Raw genomic sequence first — 17,547 nt, forward strand, 5'->3', positions numbered from 1 at the left:
GTCCAATTCCACTAGGACGAGTCCAACTCACTCAGCCCGATTTCCACTGGAGGCGAAGTATCCGTCTGATTAAACACAACATCGTCCAGTTTCACTATAGCGTCAACCATCTGGTTGTCGCCCGTGGCGCCGTCAACCAGATTGGAGCGTTGACGGAAGCCATAGTTTCGGAGCAATGCCTTGACGGCGTGAACCACGATGGCGCGACGAAACCCTGCTTTGACGTGATGCAGTATGGCTGTGCCCGGCGAGATGTGCACAACCTGCGCCTTGTAGGCGGCATAGAGGACTGAGTCTAGCCGGAAATTTAATAGGTGGGTCACGGCCAAGAAGAGGGACTCCTGGAACGTCTTGGCCTCAAGCCAGAGGTTGGTGTAGATGTTAGCAGCTTGCCATGCTGTAATTAAATTCAGTGGCTGCGATTGAAATTAAAGGTCACATTTGATAAGCGATAACATACCTTAAATTTTATAACAGCAGATGGTGCCGCGATAATCGTTCACATTGCGTTGTTGCTACAATTGTCGTGTAAATGGCACCACTTTCGTGCGATGAACCACACTCTGCCAATACAGTTGGTTCGCGGTAGGTGAGGAATACGAGAGTTCTGCGCTTGCAGCGTGGCATTTGCAAGAGGTGGTTGCTTTGCGGGGAACCGTCTATGCCTTATTAATTAGCAATGATCACGCTACTACGGGCTCGTCCCTGACTCAGCAACCGTAAACGGATATTTGATGTGACTCGTTCCAGATCTCCGCATGGCGTGTTGTAGGAACTAAGTAGACCTTCACTGTATGCTGCCGAAAGGCATGCACTTCAACAGGACCGCTACGAAACTTAAATAAAATGAAATTCCTTCTGCAGCATGCGGCTTAAAATGATAATTTATTGCTCTACATACCTGCACAATTTCTCAAACGAATCACCCACCGTAGCGGCTAAGCAGCTATGGCGTGGCGCAACTTAGCACAAAGTCGAAGGGTTATAATACGGGCTGCGACGGCCGCATTTCCATGCAGGCAAAATGCAAAAACACCCGTGTGCTGTGCATTGAGGGCACGCTAAAGATCCATGGCCAAGTGGTCAAGAATTTCCGGAGTCCCCCCGTACAGCGAGTTTCATAATGCTTCGCCGAGCGTGAGCTTTGGCAAGGGGAGCGTTCTTTCGTTCTCTCGGTTCTTTCTTTCTTTCTTTCTTTCTTTCTTTCTTTCTTTCTTTCTTTCTTTCTTTCTTTCTTTCTTTCTTTCTTTCTTTCTTTCTTTCTTTCTTTCGTTCGTTCGTTCGTTCGTTCATTCGTTCGTTCGTTCGTTCGTTCGTTCGCTCGCTCGCTCGCTCGTTCGTTCGTTCGTTCGTTCGTACGTTCGCTCGCTCGCTCGCTCGCTCGCTCGTTCGATCGTTAGTTCGTACGTTCGTTCGTTCACTCGTTCGTTCACTCGTTCGTTCGCTCGTTCGTTCGTTCGTTCGTTCGTTCGTTCATTCGTTCGTTCGTTCGTTCGTTCGCTCGCTCGCTCGTTCGTTCGTTCGTTCGTTCATTCGTTCGCTCGCTCGTTCGCTCGTTCGTTCGTTCGTTCGTTCGTTCGTTCGTTCGTTCGTTCGTTCGTTCGTTCTATTCGCTTACACTGACAATCATTGTCGATGGTTTCTTCACAATTTGTTTTTTGCTCCAGACAGATCATTCAAATTTTCTCAGTACACGAAATTATGAGGACAACGGTAAAATAAAGCTAGCGACAGCCAGACACTGGGGCAGCCATAACTTTGTTGGTGACTCTTCCCGGGAGCGTGAGGTTGTCATTCACGGTACTTTCACGTAATCTTCATGCCTCTTTCGCCTCCCTCTATGCAGGGTAGCCGACCTGACACGACCTTGGTGAACAAACCTTCTAACCTCTTTCCGCCGCTAAACTGGATACCACCGCTCATTAACAAGCTGATTAAGGAAAGCAAATCATCCTTTGGTACTCGCCTACATATCCATGAACCAACCGGTAAATAAACAGCCCGCCAATTGATCAGTTAATTCCACGTCGATAGCTGGGATTATCTCATTGCCAAAGCCTTCCCGTCCGCGCCATTACACTAGCACACTACTACAGGGCACGTCAAAAAGAATCCTGCTGACATTTTTTTATTACAAGGGGGCTCGCAGCATTTCACAACAACACACTTACCGCTGCTCGTATATGGTGCCCTCACCATGGGCCAAATAAGCACCTACCGTCTCAGACCTCCCGTCTTCCGAACACTTTACTGGAACAACCGCAGCTGCGTATAGTGTTGCGACTCGGATGAACTAACTTGCACCATGCTTGTACTCACCTTGTCAACGAAGAATGCCAGGCACGATGCGTAGACTTTGCCCATGTCACTGACCTGCTCGTCAGAGGTCGCCGATCCCTGCGCCACGCGCAACAGGATCTCGTTGGAGGCGGCCACGTAGTCGCTCCTCAGTGACGCCATGTACGATACGTTGCGATCGGCGGGCGACGTCCAGTCTGACTCATTCGTCGTGGCCAGCGGAAACGATCGCCAGTGGCCACACGCAAACACGTAGAAGTTGGTGCAAAGGTTGGCCGAAACGTTCATGGCGGCGGCGATGAACTTGATGGCAATAAGGCAGTCGGGAGAGTTACAATGCTCGTCCATTTCCTGAACAGCGGGCGAAGAAGAAGTCGCTTGGCTAATTGGGTCCTCAAAGATTCGAATCAAAGTAAGCAAATCCCATATCACCGCCACTGCGCAGCGACCGATAGGTACAGTCTCCGAAAAATTGGTGATGTTTAACACCTCAAAGCAGCACAGAAGCCACGAGAGACGTCGTAGTGAAGGGATCCCCGGATGCAGTTTCACTAAGGACCTTTCTTCTTGAGTGCACGGCAAGTTTTGTGAACGAGTATTCGCATATCACTCGCGCGTGATTCCGGTCCCCGTGGTACCCGGCAATGGAACCAGAGCTCTCGTGCTCCGAGGCAGAGCTTCGTAGCCCCTACTGAGCCACTGCGGCGGGCCACCGCCCAGAGCCATCGCGCATTCGCGGAGTCGCCCTAGGCGGCCATTACAGGGAAGCCTGTGAACTCGTTATGCACGAAGCCTGTACCGTGTAAAACGAATGGTGACGTGCAGATTCTGTCAAGTTGCATTGATGAATTAAATACCGACATGCACATCCCGGACAAGTTCAGGGAGTGTAGACGAATTCAATCGACATATCCTAGGTCAATCTGACCCATTTTGGAAGGGAAACGTTGTAGCGCGTCTATGTGCCAAAGAAAATCTTCCTTCAAGTCCTATACCAATGTACAAAGTAGGTATGCAGTTATGTAATGCATAGTACGAAGTTCAATACTATAGCAATGGGCAAAACAAGCAGGGATATTAGCCTGGAAATCTCGCGATATAGTCTTGAACTTCGTTCCCTTTACTTGGCGCTGCAGCTGAATCATCGTGGAATTCACTGTATACATGTCGCCTCGCACCTTTAGCCAGGTAGAAGCCGTGAAAGCGGCGCCATCCAACTTGTGCGCCGCGATGAGCCGCGCAAGGAGCGCCATGACGGCAACGAACGCAGCGCACAGGATAGTCACGAGGATGGCGCGGCTCATGTCCGTGCGGTTAAGGCCCGTGGTCTCCGTCGATTGGCCGCTCTTGCGAGCTCCACCAGCCGAGATGCTGGAGCCGCCTTGTTCCGACAGCACCTCAGTCGCACTCCGAGGAGTCTTAGTAACGGCTGGACTCTCCACCTCCATGGCAGCCTTGCGCGGCATGACCTGAATTTGCCAATTCCGCTAGGCTGCACTTGAAAATGGGAAAAGCCGAGGGCATTTCAGAAAAATTGGGCGTTTGGTGAGTCGGCCCATGACCACTTAAAAAACAAAGCCGAACGAAAATCCGAATATATATATATATATATATATATATATATATATATATATATATATATATATATATATATATATATATATATAGTATTGCTAATTAATGAGATTAGCCACTTACGCTTTCATTATTCACTTTAGGGCATGATTTGCAATTGCGAAGCTTAACCCGAGAAGCGGTGAGGTCATGTTGGCTTAGGAAAACTCATGTGACTACCACCACTTCGAAGTTAGCCACCCCATGATATGCGTAAGAACGCAGTTGGCATTCCAGTTACTACGAGGTTTGCTACGAGGTGACTATTAGGGGGAATCGCAGTCACATTGGGTCCAGCGCAGAGAGCAGCCAAGCAATTCCAGCCAAGCGCCAGCGCGAGCGAGAACAGCGACACCGACCCTTGAGTACCGTGAAAAGACCACCGTGAGTAGCCTTCCTGGTGACTCACGGTGACGATACGATAAGGGGATCATAATAAGGTTTAAGCCGGTTGACATGCACTGACTCACGACCACGATGCCGCAAGTCGTCAGATGGAGTAAAGAGGTTCGACCACATAGTTGATAGCAGGTGTACAGGCGACGATCTGATAGGGTCCGTGGTATTGTGCCAGCAGCTTAGACAAAAGACCGGGAACATGAGGCGGAGTCCATAACCAAATGCGGGAGCCAACACAGAGTGGTAGCGCTCAGGTCGTTGTCGTGAAGATTCCGCTAGTGAGCTTGACCCCCCGTCGTGAATCTACGGGCAAGTTGGCAGCATTCTTCAGCGCAATTGGCTACTTCTGATATGGGCCTAAAATCGGAGGCGTCGGGTTGGTACGGCAATGCTGTATCGAGCGTGCACAAGCGTTCTCGTCCGTACAACTAGAAGAACGGCGAAAAACCTGTGGTCGCTTGAGTCGCGGTATTGTAAGCATAGGTAACAAAGTGGAGAGCCATGTACCAGTTGGAGTGATCCGACGCGACGTATGTAGTGAGCATGTGGCCGAGAGTGCGATTGAAGCGCTCACTTAATCCATTGGTCTGAGGATGGTACGCGGTAGACGTGCGGTGGATGACGTGGCATTCGGCAAGCAGAGCTTCAACCACTTGGGAAAGAAAGACACGCCCTCTGTCGCTGAGGAGTTCTTCAGGAGTGCCATGTCGAAGCACGAAATTGCGCAGGATGAAGAAAGCTACCTCGCGTGCTGTAGCGGCAGGAAGGGCGGCTGTCGCAGCATACCGGGTGAGATGGTCAACACCAACGATTATCTATTGGTTTCCAAACGTAGTGCACGGGAGTGGTCGGGAAAGGTAGATGCCGCGCGATCGATAGGCCGCGCAGGGCAAGGTAAGGGCTGAAGAGCGCCGGTCGAGCGTTCCGGAGGAACCTTGCGTTATTGGCACGCTTCGCAAGCAACGATATACTTGAGGACAACGCTGTACATATCGCGCCAGTAGAAGCGTTGGCGCAACCTTGCGTGAGTTTTCACCACACCTGCGTGAGCACTCTGTGGGTCGGCATCAAAAGCAGCGCAGATATCGGAGCGCATGTGACGAGGTATGACGAGAAGCCACTTGCGACCATCCGGTATATAGTTGCGGCAGTAGTGCAGGTTGTCTCGCAAGGTAAAATGAGAGGCTTCACGGCGCAGCGCGCGGGAGGGCGTGATGGTGGTAGAATCGGACAAGAGGTCGAGCAGAGCAACAATCCGCGGATCCTTCCGTTGCTCCTAATGCATGGACTCGACGTTGAGCGCAGAGATAACGGTGTACTGTGCCGAGAGAGATGCTGTATCATGGAGTAGTGGAGAGCGAGAAAGGGCGTCCGCGTCGTAGTGCTTGCGGCCAGACCTGTACACTACGTGGATATCATACTCCTGCAGCCGCTTTGCCCAGCGACCAAGGCAGCCACAGGGGTCTTTCGGAGTTGGCAACCAGCAAAGAGCGTGATGGTCCGTGACGACGTAAAAGGGTCATCCGTAAAGTAGGGTCGGAACTTCCCAATCGTCCAGAATATGGTCAGGCACTCTTTCTCAGAGGTTGAATAGTTAGTCGCGGCCTTTATGAGGGTTCGGCTCGCATAGGTGACAACGTACTAGTTGTAGTATACTCTTTATAGCCCATCTGCCAACGCATTGATTGACAGTACTGAGAATATAAAATTCGAGTGGAGAAATTCCCCGTATTCCATGTGCAGCTTCTGTAGATGCATTCTTATGGTAAAGGCTGTTTCTCCTACTTCCCGAACCGCTCATTTAAACAGAGTGTATATATTGATTGAGTATGTTCATTTTTGTGTGTGCTTATGCTCTTTGTTTTGGATACTGTAGTTTCATCTTCTTCATTTTTTTGTACTGTATTCCATGTTGTAACCACTCCTGCATGGGCCCGACAAGGGCCTTCAGTATTGTAAAATATTAAACTGAATAAATACTCAGGCTTGCGTTCCGCGAGCACCGCACTAAGGCCCCCGCCACTTGCATCTGTGTGTGCATCTCTGTAGGCGCCCGGATATCGCAGTGCCGCAGTATCGGAGGAGATGTGAGCAATCGGCGTAGTGTCTGGAATGCATCATCACATTCGGGAGACCAGAGGCCATATAACTTAAAACTATTCCAATATGTTTTTATTCCAATCTCCTGACGTCCAATTTGCGTAACTGGCGACGCAAGCATCGGGAACTCATCCGCAGGGTTGTCTAAACAAACCAATCAAAAGCTCTCTTCGATCATAGGAGGTCACTTTTGTTTGCTTGAAAAACGAATACCATTGCCTACACTCAGCCGCTTGTCTTATCTGATTGGCTCCCAAGAGACGAGGAGCACGCTCAAATGGAGAGAGATTCGATGGGGCCGAGCAAGTGCACTGAAGAAAGATAACCGGATGAAAAGGGTGGTGCAGCCGTCTAAGATTGGTCCGCTTTCTCTTACTTAGCTTGCGCTAGCTCGTCGGCAATCACGGCGGCATGCAACGGAAGCTTAAGAATGTGGCTAAAACTGATCCTCAGAAAAGAAGAGTTGGCAGTACGAGGTCGTAAACGTGCCGAAAGAGCTCGAAAACGTTACAAGGCCACGCAAAGAACGTTTTATTATACGCAAATAAACCCATGCTGTCTGGCAGGTGCGAGTAGCCAGTGCCTAAGCGATCGGCGGTGGCCATCTTTTATTCCTTTCGGAACAGGGCAGCATGCGGCTATTCAGAACAAAATGCAGTTTCGTTCGGGATATTAATGCATCTTTAATGCGTACACGTCACTTTGACGCCGTGACTATTTGTGGTTTTGTGACGTCGCGTGACAGGCAAGTGAAGTGGGCGCAGCCCGAAACTTTTGACCAATAGCCGAGGGCTAATGGCGAGAAGGCGTCGATTGAGAAATAACTGTTTTTCTTTTGTTCGGTCAAATTATGCATAATCACTGTGTACACGTCATATCAGATGGGCAGCTATTGCGGTTTTCGTGACGTCGCGTGAGACAGGTGAAGTTGGGTTGGTCCAAAAAAGTGTTTGACCAATCGCGGAGGGCTGATTGCAGAATTGGAATAGAAAAGTTTGGAATAGTTTTACGTTATAGCGCCCCAGTTAGACATGACGGTGCCAACAGTGAGAGGGCTCGTCAAAGGCGCGATAACGGTCGCGAAAGTGTGCACAAAGCGACAAAAATAACAACAAAGGCCGAAGAAGCTCCGGAGGTTCTTCAGTGACGTCGGTTTAGGGAATTCGGCGACACCTCCAAGTTTCGCAGGATCATGGAGGACGCCATCTTTGGATACAACATGGCCCAAGATTGTCAAGATGCGAGCTGCAAAGCGACGCTTTTTGATATCCGACTGAGTACCAGGGTTTCTAAGGCATGTCAAAACTTTGTGGAGACGAGAGAGGTGCGTCGAAAAATCTGAAGAAAAAACGACGATGTCATCGAGGTAGCACAAACATACGCTCCATTTTAGACCGCGAAGTATGGTATTCATCATGCGCTCAAAAGTTGTGGGTGCATTGCAGAGTCCTAATGGCATGACGTTAAATTCATACAGCCCATCAGGGGTGACAAACGCTATCTTAGGACGATCACACGCGGCCATGGGACCTTGCCAGTAACCAGATCTCAGGTCCAATGACGAGAAGTACTGGGTGCCTTGTAAACAATCAAGTGCATCGTCAATTAGGGGTAAGGGGCAGACATCCTTCCGTGTTACTTTCCTGAGGCGGCGGTAATCGACACATCATCGAATAGAACCGTCCTTTTTACGCACTATCAATACTGGAGGAGAACATAGACTCTGGCATGGTTGAATGATGCCACGCTCGAGCACGTCATTCACTTGATCGTTGATTACACGACGCTCCGCCGCTGAGACAGGATAAGGGCGTTGTCTGAGATGAGGCTGGGACCCGGTGTCGATGTGGTGGGAAACACTGTCCGTACGACCCAACTCGCCTTCCGTACAGTCGAAGGAATAGAGGAAACTATCTAGGTGGGACAGAAGTTCGTCGCAGTGTTCAAGGGAAAGGTTGTCGTCAGCACACGAATCAACATCTCGGTAGGTAAGCCGGAGCACTTCGCAAGTGGTGTCATGGCGTCCAGCGAAAGTCCAGAATGGGAGACCAGCACGTCCAAACAATCCGATATGTCAATGGGTTCGACACATCCTCGGCATGTAAGTTTTAACGGGTTAACCCGTTAAAACTAACATGCCGAGGATGACGAGGCCACCTTTGACGAAGATAGGTCCTCCTATCGAAACGTTGGCAAGAATTTTTGAGGCACCTTATCCCGATTTGCAACCTTTATACCACAGGGTGCTATTCCATCTGTCAGCCCCATTCTTGATCAACTGTATCGAAGTATTTTGAACGTTGTCGCCCATTCGATACCGTAATAGTTTAGTCTCACAATATATGCGCACGCGACATCAATATTGTGTAACATTCTCGAATCCACACAGGTGCGAGTGATTAATCTGGAATGCATACTGTGATTCACATGTATAAATACTGGACGTACTTGAACCGTCATTCAGATTTTTTGACCGACTGACGACTGTGAATGCCGCTATCGTTGTGATACCAATGCTGTCTTTCTAAGCACAAGTACGCCCAATAGAAAATTCATTCTTAACTCATATGCCTATTAGTAAAGCGTGAAAATATCAGTATATCAGTATATCAGTATGTATAGATCGATGCTCTAATGAAGTGTGCCGTTCAATAGACTTAAACTTTTACTTTTATGGTCAGCCGCAGTGCTATTCGGAATGCGTACCTGCTCAGAATATTTGTCTTTCTCAGTCGCTGAGCTGAGCAACTCCGTTTCGGTAGTTTGTCTCTCCTGATCCTGCAGCTGAGGAGCGAGCAGTCGCTTGTGCGTCAGTGGCGTTGCGACTGCTTCGGGATCCTCGAGGACAGCCTCTCTGTAAGAAGGGCGCCAGCCGGGCATGGCTCGTTTACCAGGGGATTCGCTTCTAGGGGACTTCTCGCGGTGGCGCCGGCCTCTGTCTTCAGACCGCCGCTCATCGTTATCCAATGTTTGTTTCTGCCGCGCGAGTAAATCGGGTTGCTCCGCGGGATGCTTGATTGCAGACCCGTGTTGCACATTGTCCATTGAAGCTGCCTTGCCACCAGTAGTGAGGCGAGCGTAGCGGGCACGTATGTTGACTCGCCCGCGGGGCGCGGCCATTGTCTTCCTACCTGGTTCCTCGTCTGCATCTGGCTGGTGTCCAACAGCATTTCTCTTGCTTTTCTCGCGTGGGCCGTCGTGGGCGTATATTTCACCGCTATCATCCGACACATTCGGTGTCTCCGCAGGCACGGCAGTTTGCTTTCGGGCCCGCATCGTTCACTTCGTTTCTGTCTTCGTCCGCAGTCTCTTCACCGGGTGCTGGTGTTAGAACGAACGCGTGCGGCAAACCCAGCGTTCTCCGCAGGGCCCGAATTCTTGAATAATCGTGATGATTATGATTATTACGAGACCAGATGTGGCCTGGACCCGTAGTGTGTAAAGTGCCAAGATTGGGGGAGTTTAAGAAAACGCAATAAAATAATAATAATAGCAGTGTTAATAATAATAATAATAATAATGATGATGATGATGATGATAATGATAATAATATACATGAAACGAAGAAGAAGGTAACGTAAATGTAGTAGCTAGAGTACACCAAGTAATTGATTAATCAGTCCAGATAAATGGAAATTAGATTTAAAAGGAAGAAAATTGAGAAAGGTTCATTCTATGATTCAGCGAGAATTCGGAAGAACGATAAAAAGGCGTGGTTTCACGCGGAAGACAAAGCATTGATTGCGACAGCAAATTAGCAGACAGCCATACGAAGTAAGTAAGACAGCCATATCAACTTGTAAATATTCCCTTCATATCTAAATTATTAAGCATGGTGTCAGCGCGCACAGCAAACATGAACACATCACACGCAATGACTACAGACACTCGCTGTCAAAACGCTGGCATGAGACAACGCGGAGGCAGCAGCGAGCGAAGTGACGTCACGGCCAGGACGGCGCTCGCTCCCGCTTGCTCGGCTGTCATGCGCGCTCGTTCCCTTCGTATGGTATGGTAGAGAATTTTATTGGGTCCTGAAGGTCAACCCTGCGTTGACGCGGGCCGCTCCCATGTTGGGACTGGCAGGCCGAGCCCTTCAGCCACATCGCGGGCCTTCTGGATTGCCCGTAATTGGTCAGAGAGTGATTCGCTGTGTAGCATTTGCCGCCACCATTCTTGTTCCTTGTCACAGTCTGTGAAGACCGCGGGGCACTGCCAAAGCATGTGGTCAAGAGTAATGATGCCATTGCACTTATTACAGTTGCTTTGAGTTTCCCTCTCCGGATAGATCCTGTTATTAAAATCTGGACTCGGGTATGTTCTTGTCTGTAGCAAACATAATGTGACCGCTTGGGCTCTGCAAAGCTTACCGTTTGGCAATGGGTACTCCCTTCTGCTTAAATAATAATGCTTCGTTATTTTGTTATATGTTAATAATCGATCCCTATGTTCCCTGGGTGAATTGTAAGTTGCTCGGTCTTGAAGAGCACGGCTAGAAAGTCCTCATGCTGCTTCATTTGCCAACCCCTTGAGGTTTCTCCGAGCTCCGTCCACCACCCCCAGATGTGCAGGAAACCAGCGGATTTCAGTCCTCACACTGTTGACCTTCTCTAGTAATTTTGTTGCTATCCGTGTCACATTTCCGTTGGTAAAGTTGCGTATGGCTGTTCTAGAGTCACTGTAAATATGTGTCCACTGATTATCCCGGATGGCTAAGGCGATTGCTACTTGTTCTGCTACTGTTGGGCCCTTGGTATAGACGGTGGTGGTATGCCGTATGTTACCTTGAGTGTCTACAACAACGGAGGTATACGCATCCTTATTTTTAACTGAGGCAGCGTCAACGAACACCGCCTGCTGCTTATGTTGATCTATGTCTTGAAGGAGTGCCTTTGCCATTGCCTTCCATCTCTCGAGGTTATGTGTCGGGTGCATGTTCCTAGGGAACGGGGTCGTCTTTAATGTTTCTCGTAGTCCCGCTTGCAATTGTGTTAATAATTCTCCTTCGTTGGTGTGGTTGTTAATTTCTACGCCAATTTCTTCAAGTAGCGCCCTCCCAGGTCGTGTCCCCATTAGTCTCTCCTGGTGGGCCACCTGTTGAGCCTCAGCTATCTCCTCTAGTGTGTTATGAAGCCCTAGGCGCAATAAGCTATCATTCGCCGTGCTGGTGGGAAGTCCTAGTGCAATCTTTATAAGTCGTCTGATTAAAGCGTTTAGCTTGTTCGTATCAGCCTGTGTATATAGTAGCATGCAAGCCAAGTACGAGAAGTGGCAAAAGGCGAATGCATGTACCCATCTTATGGCACTGTCTTCTCCTAGCCCCTTATGCCTGTTGGTAATTCTACGCAGAAGCCTAATGACTTCTTCCGACTTGCTAGAGATGTGTTCTATCGTCCTGCAATTAGATCCGTTTGCTTGCAGGAGAAGTCCTAGCACTCTAATAGTCTCCACCTGCCTGATTGGTTCTCCATTCTTGGCGTATATGTCAATGAGGGGTTCTTCCTCTGGGATATATCCGTTCGGCTTGCGGCCACGCTTACTGCTCCGTAATACCAATAGTTCTGATTTTTTAGCAGAGCAGTTCAGTCCCATACCCTCAATTGTTGTTTCCACCACATAAATGCTTTCCTGTAGTTTGGTCTCTGTTTGTCCCATATTACCTTCGGCACTCCAGATTGTTACATCATCTGCATATATAGCAAAGTGGATACCCTCACTCTGCGCGAGACCTCGAGCCACCTTTAACATTGCCAAATTAAATAGCATAGGAGATAGCACAGACCCTTGTGGTGTCCCACGATTCCCAAGTTCCAGAGTTGTCGATCGGAGTTCGCTTAACCTGAGACAAGCAGAACGGCCACCGAGAAAGGCTTTGACTATATTGTGCAATCGCTTACCCAATCCCATTTCCGAGAGGATATCCAATATGGCCCTGTGCTTGATGCGATCAAAGGGCTTTTCTACATCTAGGCCTAGAAGAGCTCTCGTATGTTGCGAGCTAGCCAGAATAAGGTGATGTTTGATTAAAAGCATTGCATCTTGAGTCGAATGTCCAGGACGGAAACCGATCAGGTTATCCCTTCGTGCATGCTTGGGGTATTGGCAGCTCGAGTCGTACTTGCTGAGGAATATTTCGGATTCTTTCTGCTGCCATGCCTGAACCGCAGTTTCTTCTTCAAAACCATGCGAATCGAGAACATTTGCGATTTGTATATCGCAAGCTAGTAGCGCTGAAGGAGTCTACTGTTCCCTGCGGTGCATATATGCGCTGAGTCTGTCCATAAATGTTGCTTAAAAAGAATGTCTGCAAGCTCAACACGCGAACTTATGTATGATGCTTGTCTAAACATTTAACATTCTCTTAGTACTTAGCTGTAAGAGACATCGCATTTTACATGGAAGGAAACCTTAATGTCATGGCGTCCACGTTATAAAATCATGTTAGAAGGAAGCTTTCATTACGATTCTTATTACTCTGGCGACTTTTAGTCAACCGTGGCAACTGTATTAAGGCCTAAGAGGAAGAGTTAGGGGCGCATTTTTTGTGAAAAGGTTTGGTACTATCACCGTTCTCTGAAACAAGCACCCAGAAACGCATTGGCTCGTAACACAACGGCGCATCACATATTGTATATGTATACTTAACGAATACCATAACATCAGTCACATGAAAGAAAATTTTGTGGTTAAGATCGAGAACCAATAAACGGCAAACGATGAATAGTGTCATAGTGGCTCTCGCTAGCTTTCATCGACGACATGGCACACCTCCCCCAACGGAAGCAACCGACTGTCTTTATGGCGAGGCACGCATTGTTCGCGAAACCGAGCCGCTCAGTGCAACTTCCAATTGAAACTATGAAGTAGCTCTTTACAGCGCGAATTACAATGCCTGCAGCATACTCCAGGCACTACAGCGCAGCTTAGGCTCCCTTGAAATGGAAAATTCAAGCACATTCTGCCTCACCATGTCTCGATCCTACGTTGTTTAATTATACAAACAGAAAACTATTCGCTTCTTCAGTACGTACAAGAAAACCTCGCATACCCGCCTCATAAAAAGACACCACTAGCCTCTTACGAATTCACTTGACTTTTGACCTCCACTGAGGAACAATGATATCTTCAATATGTGCCACACTACTAATGAATGAGGCTTCGGCTTCTTGGTGGCTGCAACGGCACAAAAGGCATAATTCACACAAATATTTGGCCCGCTGAACCTGTGTCAGTTCTCAAAAAAAGTTCATCATGTCTGTTTCTCAAGCAAGTAGCACCAGTAAATTGCTCAAGTGAGCTGAGCGTGTAGCATGGAAAGGGAATAAATATTCGTACATATTCCTTTCCGTATGCTGCAAAGAGGTGTAAGCCTCAATCATCTTTGCTTCAAATTACCCCCACTTAAGTTTAACCGGTGCAGAGCGGCCTTTTGAGAAGCAGTTAAAAATGCAAGTGGTGCTGGCAGAGTCTTAACTGCAATGTTGGTTGTGTCCTCGTGTTACTGCCGAGCGTTTCTGTGAAAAAATAGAACAATTCAATATTCTACCATGAACTACTCGTCGTCAGCAAACGTGTTTAGTTGGTTAAAATCAAAATAAATGTTGTACAAGTCTTATATAGGCAGCGTCTGATTGCGACAAGCATTTTGCACCGTGGTGGGCACGGGATCCTAACTGAATTCTTATGTGCTGTGCTTTTGCGTCTTTGCTTTCATTATTCATGTGAGCTACCACTGCAAAATGTAGATCCGTGCATGAAAAACCCGTAATAGGCTGGTCTGAGCTCCCTCGAGTGGCACTATAAAAAATTATGAGGTTTTATGTTCCAAAACCACTTTCTTAATATGTGGCGCGCCGTAGTGGAGGACTCCAGAAATTTTGACCACCTGGGGTTATTTAGCGTTCACCTAAATCTAAGTAGACGGGTGTTTTCGCATTTCGCCAGCATCAAAATGCGGCCGCCGTGGCCGGGATCCGATCCCGCGACCTGGTGCTCAGCAGCCCAGCACCATAGCCACTGAGCAACCACACGGGTGAGTGACACTATAGCGTTGCCTTTGAGAAATATATTGTCATCTAGGAAATACGCTCCTTGATTACATTTTCGCGAACGAAGACTTCTAACAGATATATTTGAGAGGCCTATCATAAGTATACAAGCATAGACATCGAGAGCGAACAAACGGAAACACTGCAGAAGGCGCCCGGGGACAGCCCGAACTGCAGCAGACGACAGGCGCGACTCCGTGCCCTGACGTCACGCGAGCGCCGCTCGCAGCGCCCCTCTAGTTCGTTCTCGGGCATCCATGTTCTCGGGGCTAATAGACAAGAACGGTACCGAGAGCGGCGCTGCTGCGCCGGCGCTGAGAGCGCCGCATTCGGGGCAAAATTCAACTAGCGGGTGGTGCGCCTCTCCTATCTCTCGTTCGCACTGCCTTGATTGCCTCTTGCACAGAGCGTGTTTGGGTACGTTTCGTACCGCGCGCGGTGTGTGCCTACGTGTGTGTACGTGGACGTTTTTTTCGCTGGACCATGTACAGTCTGTTGCACACTTAGGGGAAAACTCGGAGCGCATCGCATCGCGATGCGGCGAGCGCTTAAGTCAGGCGGCGGCAGCAGCTCGCGCAGGCGCAGGTGCTCAAGGGGCGGGGTCGTGAACGGCGTCGTCTGCTACGGCGGCGCGCGCTGGCCGCATTGTCGGGAAGCCTTCTGCTGCCAGTTGCAGTGCGCCGATCTCATCGTTACTGCGTGAAATGAGCCGGTATTCTTTACTAAGCGTTGTGCGATGCCCACTGATACGCCTAGAAGGTAAGTTCATCGCTAAAAGGTGCAGAGCAGTCACAGACGACGTACTGATTCCATACATTCTTGACGGCCGGTTCCTGGAAGGCGACTATATATTCTAACACGATAGACTGCCGATCCACACTGCTCATGTTGTGCAAGAACTGCTGGAAGAGCGCGCCGTCACTCTCTTGGAGTGGCCGCCTCAATCCTCGGGCGCCAACATTATTTAAAATGTCTTGGTCTCTTTGAAAGTATCACTGGCGCACGATTCCCTCTATGAGTCGCCCGAAGATAGGCTTCGGTCCACCATCGTCAGCGACTGAGACGTGCTGCAAATGAACACATCCCTGATGAAGTCACTCTACATTTCACTGCCTTCCAGGGTGAGCGCTGTCATCACTGCCGCTGGGGACAAGACGAGATACTTACTGAAGTTCGGAGCGTGACGTGTCCAATTCCCCGCCGTTGGGCAGGGTCTGTCTGGTGTAGTGATTGATGGTCGAGAAAAATCACTTCCAGCTCATTGTCTTAACCTAAAACATTCCTTTAATCGTATGCGTTTGTTTCATCGTGTTCGACCCACATATTTATATCTGTTGAGTGCTTTGTTTTCGTTTCGAGAAAAATAAAGACTGAGCACGTTGCGCGCACATCCTGGTGCGTCTTGTCGCTGCTTATTACGGTAGCACACACAGTGAAGAAATATGCGTGCACGCGCTCAGTACCCCGGCCTTTCGTAAGAACAAACGAAGCATGCTGTCAAAAGAAGTTTGTGGAACTCCATTATCGCCACTGAAGGCTCAGAGTTTGGCGTCGCACAACATTTAGTAAAGAATATCAGCTCAGTTTCCGCAGTACCGATGAAATCAATGCACTGCCCCTGACAGTAGCACGCTTCCCGACAATGCGGCCAGGGCGCGCCGCCGTAGCAGACGACGCAGATCTCGACTCCGCCCCTCGAGCGTCTGCGCCTGCTCGTGCTGCCACCGTCGCAAGACTCCATTGCTTGCAGCATCGCGATGCAATACGTTCCGAGTTTCCCCCTAAGTGTCAAAGAGAGAGAAAAACATTTATTGAATCATAAAATGGAATTCTCGCGGATCGAGGTCTTCTCTTCTTCACGCTGTCTTCTCGTCGAAGGGAAGCCTCTTCAGCACGGGTGGTCCCTCACTCCAGGGCTCCGCTGAGTTTGGCCGCGTCCCTAGCGTGCTCCACCAGCCTTCTTTGGACGGCGAGCTCGCAGCTGACGAGCCGGCTCTCCCAATGCTCCACACTCGGGGGTTTATGATCGCGGAATACGTCGTTTCGTTCACACTCCCAAGTTATGTGATAGAGTGTGGGTGTAACCCCGCACCAGGGGCAGGTGTCCCTATACTGCGTTGGGAACATCTTGTTGAATATGAAAAGGTTGGGGAAGGTGTTTGTCTGGAGCCTACGCCAGCCCGTTGCTTCCTCCTTCGTCAGCGCTTCATGGGGCGGTGGGTACTTGAGTCTAGTCCCCCTGTAGTGTTGCAGTAATTCCGAATAACTGCCACTGAGGATCCCGGCGTAACTAGCGCGGTACTCCTGCTGCTGCCCAGCTCGGAATCTATTAGCTCGAGCTAGACCGTCCGCCGCCTCATTACCCCTTATGCCCTCGTGTCCAGGTATCCAGATCAGATTGTGTTTGATTTCCGCCTCCTCCGAGGGGTTACTCCCTCTGATGATCCTAAGGGCAGTTTTGCATATTCTGCCGCTCATGTAGTTGCGACAGGTCTCTTTCCAATCTGTGAGAATATTTAGCGATTTATTCCCCCTATATCCTTGCATCGCCGCCAGCGTCACGGCGATTTCCTCGGCTTCAGCTACGCTCCATATCTCGGCCGAGACGCACGAGACAAGCTTTTCCTACTTATTCATTACTACCGCCATGGCCTTTGCCTCACTTCCTATTACACTTATGCTCGCGTCCGTGAAGAGAGTGTTCTGCTCTCTAGCCACTGTCTTTTCTATGTATTCGGCCCTAGCTTTCCTTCTGCCTTCGTGGAGCCTGGGATCCATGTTCTTCGGTATAGGCTTTACGTTAAAAGTTTTCCTAATTCCCGCCGGTACGTCCTCGTACCGGTCGACGTCTCCTATTTCGAAGCCCAGCCTACCGATCAGGTTTCGCCCCGTGTAGGTCCCCGTTCGTCTTTTCATTTGCGCCTTCCGCTGTGCTTCCGCCATTTCGACGAAGGTGTTGTTCACCCCTAGTTGCATCAGCTTTTCGTTGGAGTCGTCCTAAGTGTCACACATACTGTACACGCTTCTATTTGCCTTTAAGAAGATCGCTACGCTTGACGATTATTTTTACGGCTGCAATGCGGTGAAA

General features: G+C 49.3%; 1 protein-coding gene across 4 annotated transcripts; it reads right to left on the bottom strand.

Moving 5' to 3' along the window:
* Positions 1 to 11: 11 nt before the first annotated feature.
* On the bottom strand, positions 12 to 9,704 carry LOC139051991 (uncharacterized). 4 transcript variants are annotated; one of them, XM_070529058.1, is made up of 4 exons: positions 9,118 to 9,704; positions 3,477 to 3,767; positions 2,320 to 2,649; positions 12 to 416 (listed from the first exon to the last, which is right to left on the bottom strand). In XM_070529058.1, the coding sequence occupies exons 1-4, from the start codon at positions 9,685 to 9,687 to the stop codon at positions 12 to 14; spliced, it is 1,596 nt and encodes a 531-aa protein (XP_070385159.1). In that variant the 5' UTR covers positions 9,688 to 9,704. The 4 variants fall into 4 exon arrangements, with proteins under 4 accessions (XP_070385159.1, XP_070385161.1, XP_070385162.1 ...); XM_070529060.1 differs by having other exon boundaries at positions 3,477 to 3,795; positions 9,118 to 9,215; XM_070529061.1 differs by having other exon boundaries at positions 3,477 to 3,790; positions 9,118 to 9,204.
* Positions 9,705 to 17,547: the final 7,843 nt, after the last annotated feature.

Source organism: Dermacentor albipictus, unplaced genomic scaffold (genome assembly GCF_038994185.2).
Source record: "Dermacentor albipictus isolate Rhodes 1998 colony unplaced genomic scaffold, USDA_Dalb.pri_finalv2 scaffold_17, whole genome shotgun sequence".
Classification (NCBI taxonomy): domain Eukaryota; kingdom Metazoa; phylum Arthropoda; class Arachnida; order Ixodida; family Ixodidae; genus Dermacentor; species Dermacentor albipictus.

What these genes read in the sequence shown, in the direction of transcription:
- LOC139051991 (XM_070529058.1), bottom strand. Translation starts at nt 9,687, where the DNA reads ATGCGGGCCCGAAAGCAAACTGCCGTGCCTGCGGAGACACCGAATGTG. An exon ending in AAGACAAATATTCTGAGCAG is followed by an intron (nt 3,768 to 9,117) that starts GTACGCATTCCG and finishes TGGCAAATTCAG; the next exon opens with GTCATGCCGCGCAAGGCTGC. An exon ending in TGGCATTCTTCGTTGACAAG is followed by an intron (nt 417 to 2,319) that starts GTGAGTACAAGC and finishes TTTCAATCGCAG; the next exon opens with CCACTGAATTTAATTACAGC.